The sequence below is a fragment of the Ailuropoda melanoleuca genome, chromosome 7, assembly GCF_002007445.2.
Source record: "Ailuropoda melanoleuca isolate Jingjing chromosome 7, ASM200744v2, whole genome shotgun sequence".
Lineage (NCBI taxonomy): Eukaryota > Metazoa > Chordata > Mammalia > Carnivora > Ursidae > Ailuropoda > Ailuropoda melanoleuca.
The window spans coordinates 89,382,762-89,403,252 of NC_048224.1; the positions used below are offsets into that span (position 1 = coordinate 89,382,762).

At 36.1% G+C, this 20,491-nt stretch overlaps 1 protein-coding gene across 5 annotated transcripts in view; it reads left to right on the forward strand.

Annotated features, from left to right (window-relative positions):
• Positions 1-20,491, forward strand: part of VWA8 (von Willebrand factor A domain containing 8) — a 344,886-nt gene that overhangs the window by 27,209 nt on the left and 297,186 nt on the right. For all 5 annotated transcript variants that reach the window (XM_034665237.1, XM_034665238.1, XM_034665239.1 and 2 more), the window contains exons 3-4: positions 11,658-11,788; positions 15,228-15,338. In XM_034665237.1, coding sequence (XP_034521128.1) covers positions 11,658-11,788; positions 15,228-15,338 — 242 coding nt within the window. The remainder of the gene's footprint in view (positions 1-11,657; positions 11,789-15,227; positions 15,339-20,491) is intronic.

A 20,491-nucleotide genomic window follows, 5' to 3' on the forward strand; every position in this document is an offset into this window, starting at 1 on the left:
GAAAAGTTGTTACCATACATTGCTGGTAGGAGTATGAGTTGATACATCTTCTTTGGAAAGTAATATGGTAGTAGTTATTAAAATAAAAAAATAAACCTTTTGATGTAGCAATTTCTTTGTCAAGTTACATTCATTAAGGAAAAAATCAGTATATGAAGAATATTTGTACACAATATGTATTCCAACATTTTGTTGTTACTGATAGTGACAAAAACTAGAAGCAATGAGTGTATCAGTAGAGGAATGGTTGAATAAAATTATTGTTTACCCATGTTATGGACTTCTGCAGCTGCTAAAAAAGAATGTTAGATTTATATCTGTGGACCTTGAGGGTGTCCATGCCATATTGTTCAGCAAAAATTGCAGACTGAAAAAAAAAAGTTGCAGACTTCAGGGTAGTATATAAAGTCTGATACTTTTTTTTTTTTTTAACAATTTAAACACCTTTTGCGATTATGTTATATGTCTTTCTGTATACAGAAAAAAAGTATGGAAGGCTACACTCCAGGTTTTTAACTTTGAGTTTTTCCGAGGGCATTGGGTTAGGAGTGAGGCTGCGAATGGAAGGGGTCAAGAGAGATCGTTTTTCTTTTTACATTTTTGGATTTTGTTTCTTTGTTACAGTAAGCATGCATTGGATTATAACTTTAAAAATAGCTAATAAAACCCTCATGTTTAAGATGAAACTTACTGAAGAACACATCCATTATAACTGCTTTTTCTGTGATCTGAGTCATAAAAATAAAAAGTCTGTGCTTTATGTTTAAAGAACTTGGACTCATTTGACAGGACCTAAAAATTCTTGGTTCTTCTGAGATGTGTTCATAACTAAAGGTCATTCCTTTGGTTTCATTTTATGTTTTTGGTTGGTGTAGTCTTGTTATGAGTTTGACGAGCTACCTTAAGACCAACAAAGATATCTTCTGTGATTTATCACAATGTAACGATATGTAATGGATGATGAGAACTTTACAAGAAGCTGAGTTGCAAATTGAATTTTGGGTGTTAAATTGTGATCAATCGGTCAAAATATTCTAATATATGTTACCTGTCATATTACTACTTTCCCTGTGTATCACAGTTATTCTTTACTTCCATTATGGCTATTATTACTTTGCAATGTGGTTTTTCAAAAGAACTATAACTTCGTGTTCCTATTACAAAAATAAAACGTGATGCATATAAGAAACCTGGGATACTGAAATACTGAAAAACAAAACCATTAAACTGAAATCGTTTAGAAGTCTAATTATAAACACTGTTAACATTTTAATGTGTTATTCTAATCTTTAAAAAATAATGTTACTAAGTATAATTTACATATAGTAAATTTCACATATTTCAATGTACAATTTCATAAGTTGTTTTTTTTTTTCAGTTTCATATGCTTTGACATATGTATGTAACCATGAAACGTCATCAATCAAAATATTGATCAAATAAATTCCTTACCCCCAAAAGTGTACTTGTATCCCTTTATAATGTCCCCTGGTTCCTTCATTTTCTGGGAATCACTGATCTGTTTTTTAGATATATTTGGATTTTCTAGAATTTTACATAAATGGAATCATATAATATATACTCTATTTTTATCTGATTTCTATCACTTAGCATAATTATTTTGAGATTCTTTCATGTTGCATGTCTCAATAGTTCATTACTTTTCAGTGCTAAGTAATTACAGTTCATTCATCTGTTGATGGACATCATTGTTACTATTTTGAGGCTCTTGAAATAAAGCTGCTCTGAACATTCAGTATAATTCTTTATATGGACATAATACTTTCTTTTTTCTCGTGTAAACACCTGGAAGTGGAATGGCTGTATCACATAGTAGATATTTAACTTTTCAGGAAACTGCTGTTCTGTTTTCCAAAGTAGTTGTGTCACTTTCCATTTCTACCAGCAATGTGTAAGAGTTCCAGTTCCTCTGCATTCTTGCTAGCTCTTGGTATGGTCAGTCTTTTTAATTTCAGCCATTCTAATGGGTATGTAGTGGTATGTCATAGTGATTTTGATTTGCATTTCCTAGTGACTAGTGATGTTGAACATTTGTTTATGTGCTTATTTGCCATCTGTGTATCTTTGATGAAGTGTCTATTCACATCTTTTGCCCACTTTTTTATTAGGGTGTTTGTGTTCTTTTTGAGTTTTTAGATTTTTTTTTTTTTTTTTAGATTTTATTTATTTATTTGGCAGAGCGAGAGAGAGAGCAAGCAAGCACAAGCTGCAGGGGGAGAGGGAGAAGCAGGCTCCCCATTGAGCAGGGAGCCCAACCTGGGGCTGGATCCCATGGGATCATGACCGGAGCTGAAGGCAGATGCTTAATTGACTGAGCCACCCAGGTGCCCCAGATTTGAGATTTCTTCATACATTCTGGATATAAGAAATTTACCAGATATAAGATTTGCAAATATTTTCTTTCAGTCTGTGACTTGTCTTTTAATTTTTTTAATTGTGTCTTTTGAAGAACAGGCATTTAAAATTTTAGTGAAATCCAGTTTATCAATTTTTACTTTTATGGATTGTGGTTTTGGTGTCCTACCTAAGAAATCTTTGTCTAACCAAAGGTCACAAAGATTTTTTCTTGTTTTTTCCTAGATGTCTTCACAATTGTATACATAGTTTATATTTAGGTTTATTATCCGTGTTAAGTTTTTATATATGGTGTGAGTCAAGGGTCATTTTGTATAGGGTATGGGTCAAAGTTTATGTTTTGCAGATGAATATCTAATTGTTTCAGCACCCTTTGCTGAAAAGACTATCCTTTCTCTACTGAATTTCTTCTGTACCTTTGTCAGAAATCAGTTGTCCATACATACTGTGAGTTTGTTTCTAGACTGTTCCATTGATCTCTGTCTGTCTTGACACCAAAGTCTCACTATCTTGATTACTACGGTATTATAATAAATCTTGAAATCAGGCAAAGTTAGTCTTCCGTCTTTGTTCTTTTACAAAGATGTTTTGACTATTCTGGGTCCTTTGCATCTATATGATTTTAGAATCAGCTTGTCAGTTTCCACACACACACACACACACACACACACACACACACACACACACACACACAAAACCTGCTGGGATTTTGATTGGGATTGCATTGAATCTATAGATTCAATATCTTAATAACATTGAGTTTTCTAACCCATAAACAAGGTGTATCTCTTCATTCATTTAGATCTTTAATTTCTCTCAGCAGTGTTTTGTTGCTGTTTTTTTTGTCTTTGAGAAAGAGGGGCAGGGTAGGGGGAGAGGCAGAAGAGGGAAAGAGAGAATCTTAAGCAGGCTCCACTCACGGCACAGTGCCAGACTCAGGGCTCCGTCCCAGGACCCTGAGATCATGACCTGAGCCAAAATCAAGAGTTGGGTGCTTAAACGACTGAGCTACCCAGGCATCCCTTCTGTTGTTTTTAGTGTACAGGTCTTGCTTTCATTTTGTCAGTCATCATTCAAATATTTCATATTTTCTGATGTTATTATAAATGGTATTGTTTTTTAATTTCAACATAGAAGTACAACTGATTTTTGTATATTGTTCTTGTATCTTGGCACCTTGCTAAACTCACTTATTAATTCTAGAGCTTCTTTTGTGGATTTCATCACAGTTTCTGTATAAACAATCATGTTATATATACATAAAGGTAATGCTGCTTCTTTTTAATGGGGTGGTGCTTTTTGTTTGTTTTTGGCCTCACTGTTTTTGCTAGTACCTCCAGTAAATGTTGAATAGAAGTGGTGAGAGGAGAGAATATTGTTTTATTCCTGATCTTGGGGGAAAGTATACTGCATTTTACCCTGGAGTATGGTAGGTATAGGTTTTTCATATACGTTGTTTATCAAGTTGAGGAAGTTTTCTCCCCTTTGTGGATTGCTTAGAGATTTTAATCAGGAAGCAGTATTTTATTTTTTCAAGTGTTTTTTCTGTGTTCTTTTACATGATGATGTGGTTTTTTTTCTTCTTTAGCTTGTTAACATATAACTGGCTTCAGTTTGAGAGAATTCTGTTTGGAATTTTTGTGTCTATATTTATGAAGAACATTGACCTTCAGCTTTCTTTTGGTCCTAGGTCCAGGTGCTATAACAAAGCATCATCATTTGGGTGGCTTATAAAAAACCTGAAATATATTTCTCACAGTTCTAGGGCCTGGAAGTCTGGGATAAGGGCATCATTATGATCAGGTTATGGTCGGGTTCTGGCAAGGCCCTCTCTCCTGGATTGTGAACCACTGACTTCTTGTATCCACACATGGCAAAAAGAGTGGAGAGACAGAGCAAGTGCCTGTGTCTTTTCTTGTAAGGGTTCTAATCCCATTCATGAGGGCTCCTAATCACCTCCCAAAGGCCCCACCTCCTAATACTATCATATTGGGAGTTAGGGTTTCAACATGTGAATTTTAGAGGAACGCATTCAGTCCATAGCACTTTCCTTTTGATGTCTTTGTCAAGGCTTTAGTATTCAGGCAGTGCTGGTCTCATAGAATAAATTGGGAAGTATTTCCCACTTTCCAGTTTGCTGAATGAATTTGTATAAAACTGGCATTTTTCCTTAAATGTTTGGTAGATTTCACCTTGAAGGTATCTTGGCCTGGAGTTTTCTTCTCTTCATGGGAAGGTTTTTAATTAATTCAGTTTCTTTGTTAGATATAGTTATTAATGTTACCTTTTCTTGTATTAGCTAAGGAACAGCTAACTTTTGAGAGAGAGAGAGAAAGAAAGGAAACTTATGTGGGTGGGTGGAGGGGGGAGAGAGAATCTCAAGCAGGGTCCACGCTCAGTGTGGAGCTTGACACGGGGCTGGATCCTATGACTGCAAGATCATGACCTGAGTTGAAACCAGGAGTTGGATGCTTAACCGAGTGAGCCACCAGGTGCCCCAAGAACAGCTGACTTTTTAAAGGAATTTGTCTTTCAAGGAATTTGTCCATTTTATCCAAGTTATGGAATGTATTGGCATAAAAATTTTCACAATATTCGCTAATTCTCCTTTTAATATCTGAAGTATCTGTACTTCATGTCAACCCCTATCTCATATTCCTGACTTTGGTAATTTGTGTCTTCACTCTTTCCTCATCAGTCTTTCCTGATTTGTCAACTGTATTGATTTTCTCAAAGAATGAGCTTTTGGTTTCATTAATTTTTAAAAATTATTTTGTTTTCCCTTTCTTTGATTTAAGCTCTGATCAGTATAAATTTCATTTCTTTGGGTTTCGCTTGCTCTTCCTTTTCCAGTATCTTAAGGCAGAAGCTGAGGTCATTAATTTGAAATCCTTCCTTTTTCTCCATATAGACATTTAGTGCTATAAAATTTCCCCTAAGTATTGCTTTAGTGGCATGCCATAAATTTTGATACATTGTGTTTTCACTTACATTTAGTTCAGTGTGCTTGGCAATTTCCTTTTTGATTTCTTCTTTGACCCATGTGGTGCCATTTGGTTTCTAAATATTTGGAGATTTTCCAAAGATCTTTTTATTATTAATTTCCAATTTAATTTAATTTTGGTCAGAGAATATACTTTGTGTGAGTCATATCTTATAAATGTACCCAGTGTTTTTAAAAATGACTGTATTTATATGCATCATTTAAGAAAATATTCTATATGTACTATTTTGTGACCATTTTCACAAAGCATTATATTATAGAAATTTTTCTGTCTCAAGTATTTTCTAAAACTTGACTTAAAAAAGTAACTTAGTTATTTTTTTTGTAGAAATAATGCATCTGTGTGGTTCAGAAACCAAAACAATATAAAATGCACATTGAGAAATCTTAGTTTCACCCCTGTTTCCGTTTACATTAATTGCCATGTTATTAGTTTCAGGGATATCTTTTCTGTATTTCTCTGTGCAAGTACAAGAAAAACATGCACATATATACTCTTATTCTAACATCTCTACAGAAAAAATAAACAGCTTGACCCTTAATCATTGTATATGGATATGCTTCCATTTATTTAATGTATATTGATGGGTTTTTCCAGTTTTAAGAAAAACTGAATGGCTTCTCTATTCTGAGTACTGTGCTGGCCAATATTGTACTTCTCATTTAATTTTGATTACAGCTATATTGAATCAGACTCATCAGTCTACATTATAGATGAGCAGCTTTATATAAACTGAGGCTTTGTATATACGCAGTGTTTTCCTTTGACACCTTCAGAGGACCTTACTGTATTCATTTTTGTGTTCTTGCTGCCAAGCCTGTATAGTAGTTCCTTAACAAATGTAGCTGCGTGAATGATTTAATTTCTTAGTTCGGTTAGCCCATGTGGTTAAATGATGTGGACTTCAGTTCTAAACGTACTGTGTTTTTTTCCCTTGACATCCATTATATTCAAGTATAGAATGATATGTAATAGGTGACATTTTAGTAGATGAACGTGTACTTGCAGTGAAATGAGTTGTGATTCTTTTGAAATCTTTCATTGTGATGTGGTAAGAGTGACTGCAGGGCAGTGTCTTGGGTTCCGGTTCTTTCTGAACTATTTTCTAGGATGGTTATGGTGAATACACTGCAATGCCATGAGGAAGTATCTAACATAAGCTCTGCCACTCAGGGATGTGGTAAATGTTGGGTTCCTTTCTCCTTTATTTCTTCAGGGTGGGCTCTAGGTCCGGAAGGTTATTTGAGTATAAACCCAGAAGCCCATTCGTTACCACTGAGTCCACACTGTGCAGCCTGTGTGTCTAGGACACACACCAGGTAGAGGATTTTGCAGGTGAGGGTAAGGCTTTAATATTCTTCCGTTCGTGGTTCTCACTGGCTGAGGGGTTTGACACGATGCTTTACCTGTAATCCTCATAATAGTCATACTTGATAAGTATTATTACTGCTCTTTTGAAAATAAGAAAACTTAAGCCCGGAAGATTCAGAATTCTTGTTCAAGGACACTGATAAAGGACAGGATGAGAAATCACAGCTAGGTCTGTTTGGCTTCAAAGGCTTTTTTTTTTTTCCTCCATTATATTATATTGCCCCTTGGGATGCTTACAAAAACATCACTAGTTTTAAAGGACTTACTATAATGAAATTAGAACTCTGTGTAATTTTCTGAAATTTTAATTTTAATCTTTACATGTATGACAAATTTAAGTCTGTGGAGGGAGAAAATTATAATTTGGATTCCTTTAATAGACTTATTTTAAAGCCCTTGAATATGCCTGGGCAAAAATAGTACACTTTTTTTTTTTTTTTTGAAACAAGTATTGGCTAGGGATTGAATAAGGAATGTAGCCCAACATGAACCAGATGTTTTATTTTTGCATAGAGAAGGAAATGTTAGAATATAGGATCAAGCTCTCTGGTGTTACTGACATCAGTTTATCATTATGTGGACTCCTGGAAGGTAGCATCTTGTGCTCGAAAACACTGAAGTCAGGGTTTTCTCATGCGCGCAGGGCTGTGTTTATATGAGGTTATGCATGGCAGCTTGGTAGTTTGTTTTGCAGATGTTCGTAATGTACAGTCTTACATCTTGTTTCTATTTCTGGAATGCTTTTAAGTATGACTCATGTTTTCTTGAGGCCATCCTAAAAATACAGCTAGTTTCAAGCATTAATGTAAAATACACCACAGACACCACATAGCAGTACATGATGCTTTCTCTCAGTAGTTTGATACAATTTTTTGACAAGTTAAATATTTTCTTTGACAAAATAGGCTAAACTATAATATGAATAAGTAAAAATGGGAGGTTTTTTTTTTTTTTCAGAGAAACAGGTCCTCTCATGTCATAATGTAAACAACAAAATGAATTGGAAATTTCAATAAAAGGAGTAAAACACGGTATCACTGTCATCCTCAAAAACCAAGAAATAGGATTAATGGCCAGAAAAGCAAGTCCATTAAATTCGATGGAGCCCCATGAGGTGCACACTTGTAGGAAAAATCTTGGATCTGAAGATAGAGCCTGTTAAAAAGATTTTGGAGGGGCAGTAGGACATAATGGCTAGAGTGCAAGCTTTGAACTCAAAAGCTTAGGGCTAAGTCCTGGTTCATGCATATAGCAACTGTGGACAAATGCTAGCCCCTCCAGAACTTTAATTTTCTTGTTTGTGAAACATAGGTAATGAAAATTTAAAGAATGCTTATATGGCATTTACCATTACCAGACACTGTTCTGAGTGCCTAATTTCATCCTCATAATAACCGTATAAATAAGTACATTTGTTATATCTGTTATACAGATGGAGAAACTAAGCACAGAGAATTGAAATAACTGATGAAGTTTACATAGCTAGTAGACAGCAGAATTGGGATTTGAACAGCTTGGCCCCATACCGTGACACAGTATAGTCTGCTACCTCCTAGGGTTGTTGTGAGTTCTCAAAGAGATCCTGTATGAAAAGTCATTTGTATTTTTACCTGGCACATGAAAAGGATGCAATAAATTATTGCTATTATTATGACTGTTTATTGGAGAAGGAAAAATAAGGGAAAAGAAGAAGTCTTATTGAAGGTATAGCATAGACTACAAGGCCAGCTACAGGATTCAGAAGCTGCTTCTATATATTAAGAAATTTATGTAGAATTGAAATGTGGTGATGAGAGCCTTAGAGATCCTGACATCTAGCAGATCAGTCTAAAGATAGAACTTCTTGACTACTGACTTGCCTCCCTGAATGTTTCATCTTTCAGGAGGTAGGGGAAACTAAGAGGAACTCTTCCTCTGGGCTTAATTGTGACTAGATAGAAATAATTCATTAGTGGTATGCAAGCAACAGAAACCTGGAAAAAAAAGAAAAAAACCCAGACACAGTATTTCTCAACAAGGGTACCACTGACATATTGGGCAGATGGGACTATCTTGGACATTGTATTTAGCATCACTAAATGTTAGTAGTGTCCCAAATTATCCCTCATCCTCCAAAGCTTTGCAACAACTAAAAGTACCCCCAGACGTTTCCAGATGCCTTCTGGCAGGCATAGTGTGGTGGCAGTGTTGCCCTTAGTTGAGAACCACTGTTGAGTGGCAAGAGTAAAGAAAGGATTGCTGAGAATTGTCAGATGTGCCTTCTGCCAGTGGTTCTCAACACATGAGGATCATGCTGAGTGGAAGGCACTCCTGTGAGCATACTCAGGATTATACTCAGTTCCCACTTTGAATAACTCTGTCTTTCTCTTCTACTCAAGAAAGTACATGGTATATAAACTGCTCTGTAATTATAGATATAATTGATTCTTCACGAGTTTGCTAAAAAAAAATAAATTATTCCTAAACCTCAGTATTTTATTGATACTGACAAGTTGTGAGGGGCAGCCCTCACATTTGATTAGGAACTGCTGCCTTTAACTTTAAAAAAAGTCTTGAAAATGTATATAGTTCCAAGGTCAAGGCATTCAAAATGGAATGGAACTATACAGAACTAAATGGAGACTATAATTATGAACAGTTACAAATAGTTATAAATAATAAACAGTGGGAGGAAGCCGAAGAGACCTACTTGGCTATACCTTCTAGAACTTTGGAAATGTCTTATTTTAAATAGTCAAGTCCAGGTAATGGAAGGTCAGGCACGTTGCCAAAGCTAAATACAAAGGAGTGACACCAAACTGTAAGAACAGTGCAGAGAGGGCCTGTGGCCAAAGTAAGCTGAGATTTGTGAAAACATAAGGAAAAAGAAATCCCAAAAGTGTTTATGTTTTTAATTATGTATTTGATATTGGCGTAAGAAGAGGTAGTAGATCTGTGGGATAGGGAACATTGTTTGATTTTATGATAGAGAAATTAGAGCTTCTTAACTCTTACCTTGTGTCATCCTTACACAGCAAGCAGACTGACTCATCTTGAAGTAAGAAAGCATAAACTATATATCACAAAGATGGATTTAGGGCCTGAAGTGGGAAAGAAAATAGTTTAAGTGGACATTTGATAGTTACAAATGAAGTTTAATCTCCAGTCTTAGGTGAATTGTATCTAAGAATTTTTTTCAACCCCTCTTCCAAGGACCAGTTTTCGCCCCCTTGGGGGTGATATGCTCCCTGTGCATGTTGTAGAGGACTCATAGAGGACAGGAGAGAAGCCAGGCACCTCCACTTAGGTGATGAGTCTCTGATTTTCAGACACAAAGGCACTTGGTTTGGGGAAATTATAATTTGCTTTAGTGTGATCCCAGTGACATGACAAACCAACCAGGCTGCCCCCCAAACCTTGTTCTTGATCATTTCACCATGATAAAGGAGATCAGAAATTTATCTTTATTTTTTCCAATGGTTAAATGATAGCTTTGTGGGCGGGGTGGGGGTAGACTGGTAAAGTTGTGCTGTTGGGGTTGGTGGGGGAAGCACAGCTTTAGCTTTGGCAAGTGTTCTTAGTTTGATCTTTGCATTCTTTCATGACCTCACTGAGTGGTTAAATCAAGGGTAAAAAATATATATTCAGTACATATAAAGGACTTGTAGGAGATATGTATGTGTTTATGTGTAAAATGCAACACAATAATAAAGGAAACACTAACCCACATCAAATTTAGAAACTAGAATATTATCAAAAACCATTGAAACTCTCCATGAGAATCTCTCTGATTCTCTGCCCCAGTATCCGTTATCCTGAATTTATCATTCTCTTGCTTTTTTGCTTCTCAAGCACTGTTTGATTACATATGTATGGATTTCTCATGAATTCAATTTGCTAGTTTATTGAGAATTATCAAAATAGTATCATGAGATTTATTCTGCGACTTAATTTTTTTCACGGAATACTCTACCTTTTAAGAGTTTTAAACATTGGGAGTAGTGGTAGTTCAGTTCTGTTTTTGTTGTTATGTAGTATTCCTTTATGTGCATTTTATCCATTTCCAGTCTACAGTTATGTTTTTATTTTTTTAAGAATAAGTTTTCTTTTTCTTTGCTATATTCAGTTTTATCTTCAATAACGTTCTGTGAGTATTCCATCTGTCTCCTGATGTATAAGGGCAAGAGTGTTTCTTGGATACCTAGGAATGCACTTCCTAGGTCACTGGGTGACTTACAAATCCTTTATATAATAATAAATTAATTATATTAATTCAAACATTTATAAAATCCTTAGGCAGAAGATGAGTAGATCAATGGGTGGTTTAATAGTAGACTTAGAAGGGCATTGGAATGAAGTAGTCTTTTATTCCCGAGGATTGGTGTAGAAGAATAAACTTACATTCTGAAAACGTTAAGTCATTGAACCTTCTCGCTGTGAAGCTTGGGAGCTCTCACAGCCTATTGCCAACTGAAGTTACAGTTTCCTTCAATTTTTCAAGACTGTGATAATCATTAATTGTCTGGGATGATTTGATCATGTCCCCTTTTTAGAGCAAAAGCATTGGACTATAAAACTGTGGTAAAGTAATTATTCTAGTGCCTTAAATCACCCTTGAAAATCACTTTTATTTCTTTAGTGACACAAGTGATCATTCAAATGTGCTTAAAAGCTTTTAAATGTGGTACTATGTGATTCCTTGTGAGATCCTAAACTTTATCATGTTTTTACATTGATAACAATGGTTCTATTGTAAAGCAGGGTGAGAATTCCTTAGGTGTATGTATTAATGAATGTGTGTGTGCATACACATAGATAGATACGCTTTTTAAAATATAGTATACTAAATGCATTGATTGCTTGGAGATTTATATTATAAGTAGTAGTCTGATTTGCATTTCGTTTTATCCTTTTTTCCCCTTGAAGTTTCAGACTCTGTGGCTCAGTCTGTAATTCAGCATCTAAGATGGATAATGCAGAAGGATCTTTTGGGACAAGATATCTTTCTAATAGGACCTCCTGGGCCTCTTCGACGCTCTATTGCTATGCAGTACCTGGTGAGCAATCAATTCTTATGGATTTCTAAGGATCTTAACTTGGATTAGTTATGTTCTAAAATAAATTAAGAATTTACAAAAATATCAGGATTATTCATTACTTGAAAAAAATTTTCATGTTGGTCCGTTTAATAAAGAGTTTGGAATAAGTATTCTGGTAAGCAAATGTACGTTTATCTTTCATAGCTTTAGGAAATTTTTTGCTGCAACCAGAAAGTTCTCAACTTCTGGTAAAAAAAAAAAAAAGAAATACACATTCAGGCAATGAGTGGCAGATAGGATCATAAACTCTGAGATTACAAAACAAAACTCAGTTTTATATTATTCAGGGAATATTCTTTTATCTCAGATCCACATTCTAAAAAGCCGAATAATTCTCTTGACTTTTTGATGTTATATGGTCTTTAAAGGGAGCCCATAGTTTGTAAATTATCTCTTACGTGTTACACGCTTTTTTCCCTTTAAATAGTTGAGAAAACAAGTTTATTAAATAGCTCACTGAAGCTTTATCCAGCTAGTAAATGTTGGAGCTGGACTTCAGATCCTCTCTCTGACCTGTTATCCTCTTAAATGTTTGTAGTTTTCTGAGCACAGTGTGAAGTGAATTGAAATATTAAAATCTCAACACAGATTAAAAAAATTATACAGGACTTTTTTCCTACTTTGCCAGCATTAATTGGCATTGTTCTATTGATGGGAGAAGAATGCTATCAGATGAAGTTGTTCTGTCTGAAGATATTTTTTAGGATGAAGAGAAGAACTTTGTTTTCAGTTTCCTTGTGTTACTTGATATTAAAGAATTGATTTCTGTGCTATTGAAATATGCTTTGTGTACTTTTTTATTTCAGTGGTAGATTTATTTCGGTACTTCTAAAACCATGTAGGGTGAGGATGATAAAAATACGATGGACCAATCAGAACTTAACTCTTAGAACCCATACCTTTCATATCTTTTATTTGTTCCTAGAACCAGCTTGTGAGGTATAATGGGTCATTGTAGTATTATCCTCATTTTATTAATAAACAAGGCAAGGGGCTCCTGGGTGGCTCAGTCGTTAAGCATCTGCCTTTGGCTCAGGGCATGATCCGGGCGTTCTGGGATTGAGCCCCACATCAGGCTCCTCCACTGGGAGCCTGCTTCTTTCTCTCCCACTCCCTCTGCCTGTGTTCCCTCTCTCACTGGCTGTCTCTCTCTCTCTCTCTCTGTCAAATAAATAAATAAAATCTTTAAAAAACAAAAAATAAAAAAAATAAGGCAAAAGTGGCTTGTCTAGAAATGCCGAGTCAGCTACCGAGAATCCACTCTACCTGGTTCATTTCAATGACCACAGTTTCTCACTTTGATTTTGTTTCTGGCAAGACTGTGAAGCTTGTTAGGAATGTGGAATGAGAAAGGCTGGAAGTTTACAAGAGTCTTGTTGGTTCAAAAATGCAATCTATGTCTGTCAGTGTGAAACCTGTATCTTAAAAAAACCCCACAAACTTTAAATTATGCAACAGAGCTGAGGCAGCTTTAGGATGTGGAAATAAACATAAGAAAACTTACTAGTCTAAGCCTCCTTGCAAACTCTGCAAGTGGGTACTGTTGCCATTAGATACAAGATGCTATGCTCAGTAATATCCATAGTCTTTACAGGCAGAGGTTTTGGGGCAAGCCTGCTGAACCAATGAGAAAGGAAGTAGAAATAATTTGATAGCTGTGTTTATTTTATATTTAATTCATATAGAAGGAGTTTTATAGATAGCTCCAGAAAAACTCAGCAGACCCCCGCTGCCTCCTCCCTCTGCTGCTCCCGGTGCTGTTGGCAAACTTGCTGCCACCCTCTCTGGGAAGCAGCAGCTGGGGAGATTTCAGTGCTTGTGTGGCCTGAGGAAGAATCCCAGGAAGCCGTCAAGACTGAGGATAATATTCTCGGTGTGGCAATTCAGGGTGTTACTCTGGTACAGTTTAACAATAAGAGGTATGTATGACTTTGTTGGCCAGTTTCGACAGGGTTTTTCAGTGATCCCATTCATCCAATCAGTGAAACAGACATGATGGTACCTGCGATGTGTTCCAGAAGCAAGAAGGAGGTATCTGCTAACAAGAGAAGTTGCTGCTTTAGTCCAGAAGTGTGCTTTCACAGACAGTTCATTCTGATTTAGAAAAATATTGTTTGGTATCACCACATCTTCACCACTATATGTGTGTTTTCTCTATTTAAAATGTTTTCTTCTTTCCATACGTACTTAAATTTACGGGTGTATGGGAACGGGCATATATTATAAAAACAAAATGAAAACGATACTATATTTTCATCAACATCACATGGAGATAAGGCAGAGGGAAAAAATCCTGTTGTATGGACATATCGTCTTTTTTTTTTAAAGACTTTATTTATTTATTTGACAGAGAGAGACAGCCAGCGAGACAGGGAACACAGCAGGGGGAGTGGGAGAGGAAGAAGCAGGCTCCCAGCAGAGGAGCCTGATGTGGGGCTCGATCCCAGAACGCTGGGATCACGCCCTGAGCCGAAGGCAGGCGCTTCATGACTGCACCACCCAGGCACCCCCTGGACATAGCGTCTTTTACCATGAATGGCATGCTTATTCAATTGTCTTCTTTATACGGCAGTAAATTAATTTGTTCTTCCTGTTTAATAACAAGATATTGTATGCCTTATTCAACTGGAGAGCATCATTGTTTTTAATGCAATGTTGTAAAACCAAGGATAATGTTAAAAACTTTTTGTTCATAATTGTCACATGCAGGGCAAAATGATGTTAGGGATGGATAAATTAAAAGAAATGAATTCTGGATGGTTTCCCCTTCAAACCAAAAGTGTTTGTTTTCTGTGAAAGAATTCTTTTTTCCCTCTCCTCCTTTCCTTCCTCCTTTCATCCTTCTTGTCCTTCCTGAATAGCTGTGTTTGTTCTCCTTCCCTCTTCTGTTGACCTTCTTATAGGTATTTACCTTATTTTCACACTGGGTAAAGTGTGAACCCAACATATCACATACAGTTGGTAAACACTGGCTAATGGACTAAATTAATTTAGATGCCCTTTTAAAAAAAGGTGAACATTACTTACTGAAATGACTATCATTTGTGAAAAAACTAAGTCGGCAAGTTATCACTCGTGATATTTGAAAAGAATTCTATAAAAGATAGTACGATTTATAAGATCTGAGTATGACTATTATTGCTTAAGAAGTAAATAATTATTAAGTCGTAAACTATTGGATGCAGCAAAAGTAGAGCTCTGAGAAGAGATACAGGCATGTTTTAATTAATGCTCAGTGTTTTGCATTTTTCTCAAAGCTAACACTCAGAAGATTTTAATTCAGAATTACATTTAAAATGCTCTTCTCTAGGGCAGTGACATTGTCGGATAACTGGCTCCAAAACGTATGTTGGGAATTTGATTTAATTTTGGAACCATTTCACTCTCTGCACTCCAGGAGCTGACCAAGCGGGAAGTTGAGTACATTGCCCTATCGAGGGACACCACTGAAACCGATCTCAAACAACGTCGAGAGATCCGAGCAGGCACAGCTTTTTACATTGATCAGGCAAGTTCTTATCACACTCCAACACAGGACTGTTTAGTCCAGGTCTATGCAAAATTGATTTTTAAAGTAGAGAGAGATAGCTCATGTGATAGCAGAAGATAATGTACTGTGCTTTCTCTAGACAGATTTAATTTAGATTTTTGGTTTTCCTGTTCTTGGAAATGCGTTTTTAGTTTAGCACTAAATAAAACACTGTAGATGAAATTAGTGGTTCTAAAATGTTACCTAAAGATCAATATGCTGATTTCTTAATATTTAATTGCTTCCTAGTAGTTGCACATAGAAATTTGAATTTTTAAAAAGGAATTAAGGAGATTTCAATGCAGGAAATTCCCTAGCACATTTAGAAAAGTATTCTCGATCTAAAAGTTAGGTAGGTAAAGGTATATTAAACATAGTGAAATTAAATATATACTTCCAGTAACTACAGCTTTTTGGGGGGCAGGGAGAGGTTCTTAGGTGCAGATTACCAACTAAGATAATATTTTATCAATATTATAATGAAGCTTGTTGAACATTTCTTCAAACATGTGGTTTAAAATATTAAAGGGCAGAGATCTTATATCAGCAACTCATAGAGGAAAGATTTCAGATGTCTAAGAAATTCATGACAAGATGCTTTGCTTTCTCGTTTACAAAAATAAAAATTAAAACATGAATGAGCTGTTGTTTTTCTTTCACCTCTTGTATTAGCGAAGATTAAAGAATCTGCTAATGTCCATTGTTGATGGGGAAGAAGAGATGAGGAAATAGCATTGCTGATGTAATTTTGAAAGAAAATTTGGCAATATCTAGCAAAAGAAATTAAATGTATTTGGACTCAGCAGTTATGTTTCTGGCAATTTTTCTTCCAAAAAGAAGAAGGATGCAACAGTATTTATTGTAGCATTGTTTGATATCATATAAAACTGTAAGTGAAAACTGTAATTATATTTAGGAGGGGTGCCTGAGTGGCTCAGTCAGTTAAGCGTCTGACTCTTGATTTCGGCTCAGGTCATGATCTCAGGGTTGTGAGATCAAGTCCTGCATTGGACTCCTTGCTGGAGTTTGCTTGAGATTCTCTCTCTCCCTCTGCCTTTGCCCCTTCCCCCATCTCTGTCTTTCTGTCTCTCTCTCCCTCTCTAAAAAAAAAAAAAAAAAAAAAAAAAGAAAACTAGTTAAAACTAGTTAAATAAATAACAGTAAATAGAATTCTCTATAGCCATTAAAAAGAATGTAGTAGTAGGAAAGAAGTCCAGGATAAAGCATAAAAAAATGACATTGCAAGACAGCATATGTAATATGATCCTATTTGTGGTAAAAAGAAAAAAAGAAATATATAAATGTTTGTGTATATGTTGGAAATTTCCAGAAGGATATACAAGAATCAGTTAACAAAGCTTAGCTCTGTGGAAATGTGACCCGGCATTTGGGGTGGGGCGAGGAAAGAATTTTCATAGTCCTCTAAATTTGAAGCTTCCTCATGAGCACACTATTACTTTATAATTAAAAGAGTATACATTTAACCCTTGAACAATGAGTGGGTTAGGGTTGCTGACCCCTGAGCAATCAAAAATCATATAAATTTTGGCTCCCCCAAAACTTAACTACTAATAGCCTACTGTTGACTGGAAACCTTGCCAATAACAAACAGTCAATTAATGTATTTTGTGTATTATATGTATTATATACTGTATTCTTACAATAAACTAAGAGCATCACAAAGAAAACACATTTATAGTACTATACTATATTGAAAAAAATCTGTAGATAAGTGGACCCATCCAGCTCAAACGTGTTATTCAAGGGTCAAGTTATTTTAAGTGTAAAAAAACCACTGAAAGATTTTTGGAGCCCAGGATATTCACATTGTCTTATAGATTACTTATTAGTTACAAAAGGAAAAATGTACTTAAGATGGGGAGATTTGGCAGTCACCACCTTGAAGGGTGGTATCACACTTAGCATCATGTAGTGAGAAAATCTGAGACGTTCACATTTCCAATTAAAAAGTAATCCTTTGCGGATGAAGCCCAGAAGTATATTTTAAAGAAATCTGTTTTATTCACGTAATGCCAATGTTCACCTTATACGTTATTTCCAATTACACGTGGGGAAATATACCTTTACAACGCCTGCTTCTTTTCTGAATCTAGTGAGGCCAAGAGTAAGGAGCTGGGGAGGGAGCATAGAAAACCGAGACTACAGCCTAAGTAGTGGAGAGGAGATGGGAACAGATAGATAGATAGATTGATTGATTCATTTATGTATTTAAAAGATTTTATTTATTTATTTCAGAGAGAGAGAGACCACAAGCAGGGGGAGGGGGAGAGGGAGAAGCAGGCTCCTGGCTGAGCAAGGAGCCCAATGCAGGGACCCTGGGCTCATGACCTGAGCCAAGGGTTGACACTTAACTGACTGAGCCACCCAGGAGCTCGTGGGAACAGATTTAATGACAACGAAAGAACTGGCTGTTTGGTAGAGTGTGGATTTAAAAACATATTTTTTGAATGAATTTTATATCTGGATTGGTTGTTGCAATGCAAATAGTGAGGAAGAGAAAGTGGACTTTTATATGTTTATTATTTTAAAGGCATCTGAATACTTTGTATTTCTTGAAACATAAAGTTATTTAGATAACACTGTGTAATATTATACTCTCCCTGCCATTCTAAAAAGCATATTTTTGGATGATACCTATTTTACAGTTTATAAAATATTTAAAGTGCTATTATAAATGTATGGTGGTATCTTATACTTTATGTTTTCTTGGCAAATCCTACTTGTTATGATGAACATCCGTTATTTGGGATGTAATGCACGGACACCTTTGGAGCCTGTGATTGTGGCATAGGAACATTGGTCTTTTTCCTAAGTTACTTCAGATTATTTGTTGAGATTGTATCTGATTTTCATATTTTTTCCTCTGTCTCTTAATATTCTTTGTTATTTGTTCATCATCAGATAATAACAGTTCCTTGCTTACACCCATGCAATCCTATCACGCCCAGAATAAAATCCAAACCCTTTAATATGGCCTACAATACTCTACAGGACCTAATCTTGTCTACCTCAGCTCCTTTTCCTCTTTCCCTTGCCTTCTAGGCTCCTGCTACGTGGCCTTGTTCTCTTAAAAATAGATCAAATGCTTTCCAGCCTCAGAGCCTTTGTGTTTAATATTTCCTCTGCCTGGTATGATCTTCTCCCAGATCTATATATTCCTGCGTCCTCATCATTCAGATTATAAATTCTCAGAACATTTTAGTAATCACTGATGGTGCCCACCCCCCTTCCACATATACAGTGCTATCATATTACACAATGTAATCTTCAGAGTGCCTATCAGTATCTGAATCTACCTAATTATTTCTGTGTTTCCGTGTTTAATTGTCTGCAATCCCCACCAGAATATAACTTTCTTATTTATCTTTGGCACCTAAAAGCTGTCTGGGAGATAATTGGCACTTATGTTTGATGATAGATTTCTCCTTTGGATAATCAATCTTGTTGAAATTTTAAGTTAAATAAGATTAAATAGGTTCTGGTTAAGACCAGGGGGCACTCCAATGGAAAAGGTATTTATCTTTTTGACATCTGTTTTGAGTCATCAGAATGAATAATTCCCATCTGAATTCTAGATAGATGAAGTTGCTGATTACCAGCTTGTCGTATGTTTGTTAGACTGAAAGGTCTTTATTTTCTTTGGAAATTTCTTTTATTTGTTTAATATTCTTAACCATAATAACAGAACAATAAGAATAATAAATATTCTTAATTTGATGTCTGGGATCAAAGGAGAGGCAGTAACTTCATTCACCAGTAGGTGATGGCTCTAGGTGGGCCAACATAAGTGAAAAAATGCCTGTGGCCATCTGGTGGGTGCTGAGAGAGAAAGTTTGGATTATTCATTGTCCCTGATGCATACACATGTGACTGATGTTCAAGTAATTACTAATTGACTTTTCAGCTGGAAACCTTGGCCAAACCCCCACTTCCGGGGTGCCTGGGTGGCTCAGTCGTTAAGCGTCTGCCTTCAGCTCAGGGCGTGATCCCAGGATCCTGGGATTGAGCCCCGCATCAGGCTCCCTGCTCCGCTGGGAGCGCTGGGAGTCTGCTTCTTCCTCTCCCACTCCCCCTGCTTGTGTTCCCTCTCTTCACTGGCTGTCTCTCTCTCTCTGTCAAATAAATAAATAAAATCTTAAAAAAAAAAAAACCCAATTCCGAGTTGAGGGACATGACTATCAACCTCTTCACCTATTTTCACTCAAAGTTAAGGATGATTGATGATAAAGTGAGGGATTAAACTGAACTGCTACTCCTGAAGGTTAGAATTAGGTTAGTAATTCTACAGTAGGAATTTGTACTTTCTTTCAAAATAATGTTTATTTTTTCTGATTAATATTATAAATGCTTTTTATAATTATGTGTGTATTAATATCATACATGCTTTTTTTAAAAGATTTTATTTATTTATTTGATAGAAAGACAGCCAGCGAGAAAGGGAACACAAGCAGGGGAAGTGGGAGAGGAAGAAGCAGGCTCCCAGTGGAGGAGCCTGATTTGGGGCTTGATCCCAGAATCCTGGGATCACGCCCCGAGCCGAAGGCAGACACTTAACAACTGAGGTACCCAGGCGCCCCCTATCATAAATGCTTTTTATAGATATACATACTATGTGTAGAGAGAATTTCTTACTTATTTATCAAAATGACTGCTATGTGTCAGGCACTGCCTAGGTGCAGTGAGCAAAAGAAACAAATTATCATCATCGTAGAGCTTTTTAAAAAATATTTTGTTTATTCATTTTTAGAGCACACACACGCACACTTGAGTGGGGACATAGCGGTGGGGGGAGGAGCAGAGGAAGAGGGAGAGAGAGAATCTTAAGGAGGCTCCACACTCAGCAGAGAGCCTGAGCTTGGTATGGGGCTCAATCTCACAGCCCTGAGATCCTGACTTGAGCCGAAACCAGGAGTCCTTCGCTTAACTGGCTGAGCCATCTAGGCACCCCATAGAGCTTATGTTTTAATGGGGGAAACAAAACCATAGTAAAGAAGTATAGTATAATAAACGCTAACAGGCATCAGGAAGAATATACAAATTACCTTTATCTTCCCCTTCAAGACTGACAGTGTAAATATTTTCTGTATTATTTTCTATTACACCTATATGCA